Below are 14144 nucleotides of genomic sequence, written 5' to 3'. Positions count from 1 at the left end.
CGCCGCCGCCGCCTACCTGACCGCGCCACCGCCGGTTAGAAATTTTTTTTTCTTTTGTTTTGTCCTCTAAAAACGATGTGCGTCTTATGGTCAGGTGCGTCTTATGGTGCGAAAAATACGGTACTTAACAGACTGCAGAAAACTAAGGACAAATATCCCAGATTCTGCAGTAGAGCCAGTGATGTTATAAAGGTATCTTCTGTGGTATAAAGGTTTGTCCTGAATAGAGGAAAGGATTTGCTTCTTCATATATGAAGAAAATAGTTCCTAGCGAGGAGGGACTTCACTGATCTATTTGTATGTGTTTGGGGTGGGGAGACAGTCCAGTTGCTGGGCTGGATTAAATTCTCTACAAATTGTCAAAAAGTTATAGAAATTTACAGATAAATGCATGGTCAGAACAAATATAAAGTACTTTTGATTTCAAAGAATAACTTTAAACTCAGATTTCAAATGTTGTTTTTCTGATAGTAGCTGAGCCAGTATAGGTTGGTAGATCAATAGAAGTTTTCTGATATTATAATAATAATAATAATAATAATAATGATGATGATGATGATGATGATGATGATGATGATGATGATGATGATGATGATGATGATGATGATGATAAAGTTGGAAGGGACCTTGGAGGTCATCTAGTCCAACCCCCTGCTCAGGCAGGAAACCCTATACCAGTGGTTCTCAACCTTTTTAATGCCGCGACCCCCAACCGGTCGTAAGTCGAGGACTAAACCGGTCGTAAGTCGAGGACTAAACCGGTCGTAGGTCGAGGACTAAACCGGTCGTAAGTCGAGGACTACCCAACCGGTCGTAAGTCGAGGACTTTCCCTGCCCAGGAGCGCCATGCATGCGTGGTTCCGCCCCCTGCGCCGGCGGCGGCATAGCTGGCAAGCGGCAGAGATGGAGCAGGCCGACCACCAGCTGGCCCAGCCCAAGGGAGGTAAGGCACCCGCCGGAAAAGGGAAAAAAAATGGCGGACAGCCTTGCTTGGCGACCCCCGTGAAATGGTCGATCGACCCCAAATGGGGTCGCGACCCATAGGTTGAGAACGGCTGCCCTATACCATTTTGGACAAATGGCTGTCCAGTTTCTTCTTAAAAACTTCCAGTGTTGGTGCATTCACCGCTTCTGGAGGCAGGTTGTTCTTGGGCTGAGGGACTGTGCCTGGCCTAAAGTCACCAAGCCTGCTTCTCTGCCTAAGGAAAGACAAGAGCCAGGGTTTTCCTTGTCCAAATCCTACACTTTATTCAGTCCATTGCACTGCCACTACATAAAACAAATATGCATATCTGGTATTAACTTGTTGCAAGACATTTAATATTTCTCAGTAATACTTGTTCTCAGGGACTTTGGACAATATACACATATTAACAACCTCGTCACCAAAAATAAAATTAGGGTTTTAGAAGTGAAAAGGAGCAAAATAGATTGGCAGTTGATAATGTTGTCCTACTATTCAGGTTTTCTATGATTTCCAGAATTAAGAACAATAGCCACTTGGAAGTGTTCTTGAAAAGTTTTTTATCCCTGGTTTTACAATATCTGGCTTATAACGAACTAACATAAGTTATTTTCTTTTATAGAGTCTGCTCTCATTCAGATTAATATTACTTGTGGAAAGCTTCTGAATGCAGAAAATTGCCTACAACCTATAGCATCCAGTGATGAGATATTGGCCACTGAAGATCATGATTTAGAAACGTTCTATCCTATTTCACCCATAATTGATCTTAGGGAAAAGAATGTATACAAAATAAAAAATGACACTGGTAAGATTAAATATAATCTGTTTCATAATTTCTTCATTTGTAGGTGTGAATCTACTAAATGAATTATGAGAGTAAAAGGGTCTAAATACAAAGAGTTGAGTGAATGTAAATGAGTAATGGTCTGAAAAATATAGATTATATGCAGATGGTCTTTCTTCTTTTGCAGTGAGTTGTGATCTTGTACTAAATTATTCCCTAATTTATATTTAGGTTTCAACAAAGACTACCCATATCCTTATCCTCATACAGCATACACTATTGAAAGTGGGAAAAGGGAGAAATCGGAACATTTACAAGCCAGAGTTTTGATGTTTGCTTTTGGGAATGCTCTAGCCAAGGCTAAGAAACTTTATGGAGTAAGTATAATTTAGATGGAAAAGCTATGGCTTGCCATAACTGATCAGGAGATGCTGGTCACTTTTGCTCTTGACAGTTCCATTAACTGCACTTCATAAATACTGTTCCATTAACTGTTAACATGAAATAAATACACACGTGCAGTTTCTGCAAGTCTTGATTGCAGATTTCCTAGAAAAGAGAAAACTGGAAAAGCAGTGCTTGTAAATCTAGGACGTATCTTGCATAGTCCCTGTTGGATCTCGTTCTGTTGGTTGGCTGTGTAAAGGCACACAATGTGAAGACAGTGTGAGAGTGATCGAGCTGGCAGTACTGAATAAAATGATCAAAGGTAGCAAATTCATATTGCTGATCATATGGATGTTATGATCACAGTACATAGTTTTGGATTTTAACAAGGCAAATGGAGTTTTAAACTTTGTGAATGCATGAGGTAACTGAATGCACTTTTGAATTTCCTATCTTAGAGTAAAATAATTTTCCATATATTTGTAATTCCTGAACAGTCATGACTACTATAAGAGAAATTCATGAAATTGGAATGGCTTTGCGTATACCACCTACTGTTGGAGATGACAAAAGCCAGCACTGATTTTTCTGTTTGTTAAACTGTGGAAATTTGGTCGGTCTTTGGCAAAGCCACCTGTGAGTTTTCTGCTACATATAAGGTCATCAGTCAAAATACAATCAGGAATTTGTGTTTGTTGAACTTGCATGTTACTTAGGTCAGGATAGCATGTCAATGATTGGATATGGTTTGATAACCATGTATCTGACTAACGCCCGATCATAGCTTCCTAATAACTGTGATAGCCCAGTTTGTTTCCTCTTAAGCTTCTGATACAACCTTTTTTTTCCCCTTGCCCAGGATGAACCCAAAGTCTTGGAGAAGCCAGTAGTTGTTCAGAGTATTGGTACAAATGGCCAAGCTTTCCATTTTGTAGTGTTTCAGTTGAACACAACAGATTTGGACTCTAGCAATGGTGTTAAAAACCTGGCCTGGCTGGATGCGGATCAGCTTTTGTATGAGGATGCCAGGAAGCATCCAGAAATCAAGAAGAAAATAGTTCTGGTATGTTGATAAAGTGTAATTACTTGCTGACCAAGTTGTCACCAAAAGAACTTCTAGCTTTTTAACTTAGTTAGAAAATATTTATTATTGGCCTTTTCTCCAGGAGGTTACAGTGACTTTGTGCGAGGACTACAGTCCTTATGTTCAGAACCACACTTTGAGGTGGGTGGCTAAGAGGGAGCAAGTGACTGAGATAAAGTCACTTAACGTTTTCCACAGAGTGTGGAGTAGAAAATAAATTCCTTAGTCCTAATCCAACATCTACACCCTGGCTCACATACAACTGCTTTTAAGGCTAATGCAGTTAATGGTAAAGCTACTTAAAAGTTTTCAAAGCTGTATTACTGTAACATACTGTACTGGTCTGAAAACCATAATTAATGCAAAATGTAGCCACTAGACAACACTAGAATGCAAAGCTTGGGGCCAGATTCTCCTAAATCAGTGGTTCTCAACCTGTGGGTCGGGACCCCATTTGGGGTCGATCGACAATTTCACGGGGGTCGCCAAGCAAGGCTGTCTGCCATTTTTTTTGTCCGCCATTTTTTCCCCCTTTTCCTGCGGGTGCCTTACCTCCCTTGGGCTGGGCCAGCTGGTGGTCGGTCTGCTCCGTCTCTGCCGCTTGCCAGCTACGCCTCGGCCGGCGCAGGGGGCGGAACCACGCATGCGCGGCGCTCCCGGGCAGGGAAAGTCCTCGACTTACGATCGGTTGGGTAGTCCTTGACTTACGACCGGTTTAGTCCTCGACTTATGACCGGTTTAGTCCTTGACTTACGACCGGTTGGGGTCGCGGCATTAAAAAGGTTGAGAACCACTGTCCTAAATTATATCAGGTTCTCTCCAATTACATCAGTCATCTGTGCTCTTCAGGAGAGCCCTGTGTTTGGCTTGTGAAATGCTGTATAGTATGCTAACATCAGTGAAGGACAGCCGTCTCTCTGGTGGCCTTTGTCCTGTGAAGTGACCATTCCCTATTATACATCAAGTATCATTTAAAAACCATCCTATTTAGTTCAAGCTTTCCCAACCATACGTATGCTGGATTTTTTTAAAAAAAACCCCGTGTCTAATTGAATTTCTAAAGTGCTTACGGAATATTTACAGTGAGTATAAATATGGTTCTATTTTTTAAAAAAATTAAAAACCTCTTCCTGAGACTGGAATAGGAGGATATCTTGGAAGTCCTTTGACAGAAACCATTCCCGATATTAGAAGGTGATTCAAACAGATTAATCCATATAATTTGTGACTCATGCTGGAAATTATAACTGGTTGACCGTTGACAATTTTTCAAAAGGGAAAAATTCTGTTACTTACATTGCTGGTCTTATTTTCTTGTGATTTATTGAACAGAAGAAAACTTTCTTGCAGGGGAAATTGCAGTAGCACATTGCAATGTTTAGATCAGTGTTTCTCAACCTTGACAATTTTAAGGCATGTGGACTTCAACTCCCAGAATTCCACAGCCAGCATTGCTGGCTGTGGAATTCTGGGAGTTGAAGTCCACATGCCTTAAAATTGTCAAGGTTGAGAAACACTGGTTTAGATGCTGTCCTAATTTGTGTGCCAGACATTGAAATATCAGGTTTTTTTTCCCTCTACAGATTCCTGCTGGAATACATGGCTATAACCCAGACACATTCAAAAAATTCCTGGCACTCTACTTGCACGGTGTTGTGTGAACAGATCCCAGGAAGTCTGAGCTCAACCTCTAGTTCTTCCTGAAATACTACACTAGACGTACTGTTAACACAAGACTGAAAAGGATATGTTTATTTGTAATAAAAGATATTTTTAAATACACGTGTTAAAGCTTAATACTTTGAAGAATTAGAGTAAGATTTGATGCAGTGTTCCAAGAAGGCCATAGTTATGGGAGAAGAACTAAGTCATACCTTTTAGCCACTTTGAAGGATATTTTAATTCACAACATTGGATATATATACTGGAAGGTATGCCGAATTAGGAAACTTTTTAATTTAAAACAGACCTATATGGTGAATTGGTTCAGGAAGGCAAGACAGTAGCATTCTTGCCTAAATAAGGGGAAACGTGTTTCTTTGAATTTTGTTTCTGCCAAACCAGGTTCAGCCCAAAACAATTCGGCAAGTTATCCAGAACGTGATTGTTCTGGATTTGAAACAAAACACTTCTGCTTTGAGCCATTAAAGGAAAAAGAGTTTTCCTGAGGGGTTCTGTTGTGCAATGGGAAGTCCTATAATGGTTGTATTTTTTGGGGGTGGGTGGGAGATTCATACTTACCTAATTGAAAGAGAGTTTTTAGGCTTATTAAAAGCTGACAAAAGGTAAATTGCAACAGGTATTTTCCACCCAAGCTCAAATGTGTAACTTCCCTAAAATGGAATATTAACTATTTTATAATGGGTGTGTATAAGTGTAAAGGATGCATTTTTGGATATTGCAGAGCACAATGTTCTGTCTTAGATAACTTAGTAGAATTATTCAGCATAAGATTATAAAGGATAAAGAACAGCTTCTATTGAAAAACTAAGCATAGCTGCTGCAAAGAAATCTTTTCCAGCAGCATCTTATTAAGCTTAACAGGACAGGTACTTATTAGCAATTAATTAAAATTATAGGAAAGATTAATAACTCACAATTGAGAGGATTTCCTAAAAATCTTTCATTGGATGCAATTTCAAGAGTAACGCAGAATTATAAGAATATTGATGTGGTTAGGTTTATATAAAACAATGCAAGATATGAAAAAGTTAACCCTAAAGGGTTTCAAAGTCCTTTTCAGATGTGATTGCTGTGTTCCAACTTCTGACAAACTACTCAGTCTTTCCCTTCCCCAATTTTTGGATCAGAACATGGGTCTAGCATAAAAACTATTATATGTGCTTGTACGTTTATTGAAATATATAGTATTGCCAGTGGTTGGAATACCATGATACTCATCTTAGAAAGATGATGTATAACTGGAATAATGCAAAAGGGCAATAAAAAGTGGGAGGGAACCTTACATAAAAGTATTGATCTTACACAGTACTTGGAGCATCTCCAGGAAGAAAAAAGCAATGGGATAATATAAAGTTATGTATATGGTGGGGAGAAAATTTGAAAATATTAGAAGTGGTATTGTTGATTAGGAAAAGATTAGGCCAGTCAAATTTCATGCAAAGAATAATGCAAAAAATGTTATAAAATAGAATTCAATCACTTGTATTAATAACTTGCTGCCAGTCTTTATTGCAATATTGACACCATATTTAGATATCTCTGCAAATCAGTGGCTAAGAAGCAATATTCAGGGATGTATTGCCTTCTTGTCATCTGATTGGTCATTACATGGGAAGAGGGGACCAGATGAACTTTCTTGATTGATTGCAGTAAAACTTAAGATGTCTGGCAATTGCTATGCCATTGTGTTGCATCTTTTAGAGCAGGGGGGTCAAACTGCCGGCCCACAGGTCAAATGCGCCACATGGAAGCCACGCCCACCCCAGGTCAGGCAATGGGAAAAAAGTTGCGATATGTCATGTCACGTGACGTGGCGAGTTTGACACTTGTGTTTTAGAGCAATCCTGCACTTCCCAAGCTCTGAAATGTTTTACTTTTATGAAATGTACTAGCTGTACCCAGCCACGCGTTGCTGTGGCTCAGTCTGTAAAAGCGTGTGTTGCTTTTACGTCCAACAGATGGTGCTGTTTTTCAAAAGCATGTTTTTACCTGTCACAGGTGTGACATCTATATAATATAGGTATATAAAAACACGTGCTTATTTGAATGCAACGTTGTTTCAAAATTTCAAAGCAATCGGTGAAGAACTTTCGGAGATTTAAGATTTTGAACAAACGAACATTTACATTTTTATTTATATAGATAACCACTGCAGTTTGATTGGAATCTTTTAAAAATATTTTAATATGCCTTTTGCAGGGTTTTGTTGACTCCTCTTGTTATAAAACAAGAGGAAGGCGAAATAATGGCAAAACCAGTCATTTGCTGAAAAGCTGGTCACTGAATTGTCAGGAGCTTCCAGCTAAATTATTATATAAATTATGCTTACCAGGGGAGTAAAATCCATTCACACTTTGTAGAGTTCATTGCACGGTATGGAGAGGAGCGAATCTACCTTCCTTTGGCTCATATTTAGGTAGCATCTCTACTAAAGGTGGTTTCCAACATGGGAGAGGTTTAAACTGGCCCTGGTCAAATATAGGCATCACAGGCCTTTGAAACTGCCATGCTTTAAATTACCTCAGTCAGAACAGCTGGTTGAATTTTGACAAATGTTAAATATGCTGTTGACAGGCCAGTGAAGTATTTGTGTAATTGCAAGCGGAGATGATGATAGCACTTACCGAACTGTTCTCTCACAGTTAGGGAGCCAGTAGACCAAACAAACAAATAAGCCCTGCTGTTATACAGGGAGACCTGGCTGAGCTGTTTGTCTCTTCTGGATATAAAAAGAAAGTGCACTGACAAAAGCAACAGGAAACCATCAGTATTCTCAACATGCCTTTCCAGCCTCTTGCTTCCCCCTATTATGAGTGCTGACAAATAGTCTCTCTTCCTCCAGTTTCTTGAGTATCGTGGCAATGCTATAAGGCTGCCCCCTCCCACAGGGACCTGCCAGAAGGTTTGTGATGGCTTTTGAAGCTGCTCCCGCTCATTGATCTGTCTGAACAGGTAAGCATGGGCTCAGATAATACGAGGCACAAAACCTGTAGGCTTTTCAAGGGGGAATGGTTCCTTAGCATGCGCCCTTGATATGTGGCTACTATGAAATCAAACACTACAGGTTCTGCTAATAGCTCTACCAGAAGGCTGCATGAACCTGCAGACGGCTCTGTCTTACGGTCTGGTTGCACGTATTGAAACTGGTAAAACAGCAGAATTAAGCACTCCATGCATCCATGCACTTGAGCAGTGGTCTTTCACTATGACATGCTTCAGCCAGGCTTATGCCTGTGTTTGTTTTTAGGACTAATGTTAGATTAAAATCAACAAACCTCTGAAAGGTATTTAATATATGTCCCATACCTTTCTCCCCCCCCCCCAGCTGTGAAAAGATAATTCCAGCAACCGCTTTCAAGTACAACGTGTCCAGAGTTTCTTGCTCCATCTCTTCTGTTCTCTTCACATGGCTGTGGCATTCCTTGCTGCAATTATTATGGCAGACAGCAACCTTGGTGCCTTAGCATGCTGTAGGTAGAACAATTGTTAAGCACAGCCCCCCCCCCCCAATTTTTATACTGTAGACTTCCATTATTATAGAATCCCATATTCACTTTTCATTGTAAATTCACCTTATTTTTTTCCGGCTATCCAATCTTTTTGGCCAAACAATCAACTCCTTCCACAACTCTTGAAATTACTCAACTGGAAGAAAAACTGAGAGCTCCAGGACATTCTTTCCACATCTTTTCAAGGAAATAATGAGTTGCGCTTTACATTGAGTTGGGCAAGGAAGAAGAAAGAGAGCAAGGGGAAGAAAAAAAAAAGAGGTACGAGAAAGCTGAAGCAAGATTAGAGATTTTGCTAACCATGGAAATTCCAAGAGCTGTACTCTACATGCTAGAATACAGAAGATGAGTGTGAAAAAGAAACAGGATGTAGAGCACAGGCTTCCTTAAGATCTTTTAAACGGGAGGGCCAAGATTAAATGATTTAGGAGAAAGGAATTTGAGAGCTACCTTGGGGCTTCAGAGAAAACATCTGCAACTCCATTTAGCCTCCACTTGCACTGCTAATTGCTACTTAGGTTAGATGACCAGATGCTTGAGCAAACCACTGCACTGCCTAAAAAGAACTTCATTTCAAGGCAAATCACCCCAAAGCATTATACTGTAGGTTAAACGTAACAAACAGACTTGGCAAAGAAGAAAATTTGCATGGAGGTCAATCGGCGCAGAATAAAAACAGAAAAATTCAAACATTTCTTAGCTTTCCAACCATGTACTATTAAGTATTGTGTTAGTTCTGCTTAAAAAAAGAGAAAATAAAATCAAGAGTTGGAAAGAGCCACGTATACCAACAATTCAATTCCCTGCTTAGTGCTTGAATCCCAGTTAAAAGTATGCCCATACATGGCTGTCAATCTTATGCATGCAATGAAAGGGAACCCAATATCGGGAGTCATTTGGTACTACTGTCAAACTAATGTTTTTGTTAGATAACTGGAAGCCCATCTTTTAAAACACATAGCTAGACTTTAAATATATATACATAATCATGATCATAACAAACTGCAAACCATGCCCTTAACACCTCGGGAGTTATTTCAAGTCTCTTGTTCTCTAATTTCAAAAACCTCAGGATTTTTATCTGGAGAAAACAGGAAGACAGAAAACTGGTCCACCAATAGATGTGGCTGATCTCAGGACTGTATTTTGCAGGTACCAAATGCTTAATATGGTGCTTTATAGAAACCAAGTTGCATGTCCAGAGAACCATTGGATATTGCAAGAAATAGTAGCAAGTCAAAGCTGAAATAATTCCATTTCTATCTCTGAAAAATGACAGCCAGGCTGGTGTAGGGGTTAAAACACCAGGTTAGAAGGAAGAATGGGAGTTCTAGCTCTACCCTTGGCACAAAGCCAGAAGGGTGTCTTGGGCCAATCAGTCTGTCTCAGCCTTAGAAGGAAGACAAGAACAAACCACTTCTGAAATCTTGCTTATGAAAACTACAGGAACTTGTCTAGGCAATCGGCAGGACTCAGGAGACATAAAAAAAAGAACAAAAACCTCTGAAGTGCATGTACACAATGGTGCATAATAAAAACAAAACACCACCCTAATAATAAAAAAAAAATTCAACAGCATAAAACAGGAACAAAGCCTTGCAGGATGGTTTCTGAAATAAAGTTCTACCATATTAAAAAAAAACATTTGCCTTGCAAAAGAAGAACATGTTGGAAATCAGATACCAAACGGCACACGTTGCTAACAGAGGACAAAACTGATCTTGCTGGTTAAGACATTCAGCAATATAGATATATTAGACTGAAAGATTTTTGGGCACCAGATAAGATGCTGATGAAGTGATGGAGATTAGGTGCTTATGTAGGTATATTTTGTCCTGTTTTATTTTTTTCAGCTGAATATTTTATGGGTCTGTTTTAGAACTGCATTTAGAATTCTGACACAGGAATGTACATTCAAAGTGACGACGTGGGCATGTACAAAATAGGAACTGTACAAGGAGGAAAATCTGCCCATAAAAAGCACATTACCCTTGGTTGCAACTTCATTACAATAGCTCCACCCACCCCGCTTTCTTATTATGACTACCTTCTCAATGAGGTTAGCATCCTCTTGGATTTTCAAAACTAGCTTTAGAACCACATTACAAAAATACATAATTGTCACAATCAAGTTTCATATACAGCATTTAGAACTTCTGTCCACGAGCAAATACACGAATACAGAGATCAGTGATTTCTGCAGCTATATTAGATATAAATATATACTATTCTGTTGTATATACAGCAATGCAAAACATAGCCGATTTGATCCTAAGTTATGAATCTGATTTTATCCCCTCTTGATAGACTACATATAAGTTTACAGTTCTAGCTACAAATATTTAGACTTTGGAGACTATTAAGCTTTTTACAGGTTTCCTTGGAAGATACAGATTTACAAAAATTGCCTTGCAATTGTACACCTGAAATAATTGTGCAATTCCTGTGAACTCTTGCAAATGGGAGCACAGACTATTCTTTCAGATTCTCTCTCCATGCCTAACAGAAGCAGAAAATAATGAGCTCCCCAAAATATCGCATTGTTTTTGCGCAACAGATAATGGTGTCCATTCAAATTTTGATCAAGCACAATTGAAACTTCAATTTAATATTCCAAACTAGTTGATTGATAGGAAATTAGGGTTAAAATATGGACTATGAGCAAGACTTGTTTCCTAATTTGCATTGGTGTTCCTGTCACATTGTTTGCACACGTGAAGTTTTTTTTTTAAATTTAGACTAGAAAGAAAGAAATATATTGAGAATATAGCAGCTTGGCCAGAACAAGTATTCTGAGCTGGCGACTCATTAGTTACTTATAGTTGTATTAGATGTTATTAGACATGACTAATTGTATGCTTCCCACACCGCTAGCATTTAACTGGACTCTTAATGTGGAAGCAGTAGAACCAAAATAATGTCAATTAAGATTTAAAAGTTAAATATTGTGTGATAATCCCTGGACAGGTATGTGCTTGTTTACCCAATAAACAACTCAAGCCATGAAAGGGAGTCCTTCAGGCCACACCAACCAACTTGTATGAAGATGCAATGAGATGTATTCATTTGTTGTATTGTGCTATCACACGTCACATGGACATGGAAGCAATTTTGATTCATCATTGTAGTAGCCTTTTCACACTTCAAGCAAGCCAAAAATTGCTTTGAAGAAATAACTATTATGAGAGCACACGCAATTAAGCTGGATTTACTCTTGAGCTATCATTGAGAGATACCAGATACCAGTAATAGGTATTGTTAAAATAACCTATTCCTTAACTCTCCTATAGAAGATGTAAAAAAAAAATAAAAATCAAAAGTTTTTATTGTTTTTGTATAATAAAATTTATACAAACACCTCTGATTTATCTTATATATTAAACTGCAAGTAAACTATTTACTTGTATATTCATTTTAATGTTCTGTAGCTTCTTGGCCAGGATTCACAGAACAATCTTAGAGAATCATAAAGTTTTTTTTTTTTTGTAAACAGGATACACTCTGGGCAAAGCTGTGCCAAGTTCTGTGGCTTGATGAATTCAATTTCTGCTCTTGTATTTAAAAGAAAATGGCTGTTCTTGCTGGACTGTTGCACTCTATAGTGTCGAGAAGGCATCTTACTTGATTTTGAGTCTGTCTAAAAGGAATGTAAAAATGGGTTCTAAATCTAGACCAGTCACCATGTTTGTGATAGGTATGAAATGCATCTTCAGAATGTAGTGGCTTCAAAGAGACCATAATCAGCAGGCGACTTTCCACACCAGGTTTTCTGGAATCTCTGTATCCAGGAGAGAATAATGAACAGCAAGGACGGGAAATCAAATGTTTATATTTATTACAGCATGGGGGGGAAAAGAGAAAAGATCTTGATTTATCTTTTAAAAACCATCCCAGACCAATGAAGACATTTAATTTAGCCATCACTTTAATACAATGAAACCTGCCAGTTATCTCTTTAAAAAAAGTGTTGCATTAGGAATGGAACAAATCTTCGTTTGAAGGTTTATTATTATTATTTCTTTAAATATAATCCTGACTATAACTGTGAGAATCTTCGTTTGCCCACCCCATCCCCATCGTCTTTCTACAAAAAAAAACAAAACATAATCAAAATGCCTAAGAAAAGGGCAAGCATTTCTTTTTTAAAAAAATCATTGTCTTCTTAAAAATTACATGGTTTCAAGTACTTTTTTTTGATAGTTAGAGTAAAAACAAGCCAATGTTTTCCAAAACAAAACAAAACCAAAAAGAAAAAAGAAAAAGAAAAGAGAAAACAAAAACAAAAACCCCAAACAAAATCATAAGTAAAAAAAAAAAACATTTCATTAAGGGGTGCAGAAAAAAGACATCCCTTTAATAAAACATTATCAACAAATATCGTACACAAACTACAATGTATAATAATTACTTTTCCTTTCCCTCGCTTAACTTTAGAACCAGACTACAAGGTAAGAAAAAACACTGAAACAAGATACAATGTCCTCAAGAATCCGCACAAAGGTAGGTAAATCCAGGGTAAGATAATATTTTACATAATATGAAATACATAGATCAGAAGTGAAGGGTTTTTTTTCCTTTTATATAAAACAAAGACCAGCTACAAGGGGGTGTAATGTACAGAGATCTCAAGACTTGCGAGTTTCACTATACATGATATGCTTTTCTGTAGTCACCCCGACCAGGAGAAGGTAAGATTTAATTTTTTTTTTAATTTCTGCTTTTAATTACAGAGTGAGAAGGAGGGAGAGAGAGCCTACAGAATAGCAAGTATACAATTTAACAACAATAATTACGTAAAAATATCTCCATCCAGTTCCAGAGCATATACAGTGAAACCCTAGTAAGATCACATCATTTCGTTAGAAAACCCAAAACAAAAACAAAGCAGATGTTAAGAAGTTTGCACTCACAGTTTTTGAGTCCTAGGTCAAGTTTTTAATGCCTTTTTCATTTTATTTCTGACACCATCCCAACAGAATAATAATAAAAAAAAATCCCAAGTACAGAGAGTTGACTTAACAACCATTTAACAATGCTTTGAAATTATGATGGCCTTGGAAAAAGTGACTAACGACTCATCCTCAAAACTATGACCATCACACCACCCCTCCGGTCGGGTGATCGCCATTCGGGCCCTTGGCAACTGGCTCACGTTTATGATGGTTGCAGCGTCTTGCGGTCACAGGATCAGGATTCGCTACCTTCCCAGCCAGCTTCTAACCAAGCAAAGTCAATTGGGGAAGCCAGATTCGCTTAACATCCAGATTTGCTAATGGCCATGGAAAAAATGGCCGTAAAATCAAGTCTGGTCATGTGACGACTTGCTTAACTACCGCATTGCTAAGCAACCAATAATCCCAATCCCAATTCTGGCTGTAAGTCTAGGACTACCTGTGCCTTAACCCTCAATACCCACCCCTCCCCCAAAAAATTCTGACATTTTCCAAATTCTGCAAAAGGGCAATTCATAGCAGTGCTTGAGGGGGAGGAGGAGAGGGGGGAGGACAAGCAAGGGAGGGGGCTAAAACAGTGCATGCCACAGTCACAGATATACCCAAGATCACAATGAAACGTTTGGAGGATGTGATCCTACAAGGGAGCCAGCTGCATTACAACTGAGGCAGGGAAATCTTTTCAGATCTTCTTGATGAAGGAAGTGTTGTGCTGCAAGACACCAACGTAAAAGGGAAGGGGGAGTAGGAGGGGAAGGTCTTCTGAACGAAACCCACC

General features: G+C 38.6%; 1 protein-coding gene across 1 annotated transcript; it reads left to right on the top strand.

Moving 5' to 3' along the window:
• Window positions 1-1586: 1586 nt before the first annotated feature.
• On the top strand, window positions 1587-5000 carry MRPL37 (mitochondrial ribosomal protein L37; the record flags this gene model as incomplete). The annotated part of the gene is given in 4 exon segments (XM_015810870.1): window positions 1587-1772; window positions 1983-2128; window positions 2998-3201; window positions 4806-5000. Coding segments are annotated over 4 exon segments (614 nt in total), but the record flags the coding sequence as incomplete, so codon positions are not given.
• Window positions 5001-14144: the final 9144 nt, after the last annotated feature.

This window comes from Protobothrops mucrosquamatus, unplaced genomic scaffold (assembly GCF_001527695.2).
Source record: "Protobothrops mucrosquamatus isolate PMUCROS unplaced genomic scaffold, P.Mucros_1.0 scaffold24, whole genome shotgun sequence".
Lineage (NCBI taxonomy): Eukaryota > Metazoa > Chordata > Lepidosauria > Squamata > Viperidae > Protobothrops > Protobothrops mucrosquamatus.
Note: the sequence above shows the minus strand (reverse complement) of the source record. Positions and strands in the feature narration are given on the sequence as shown.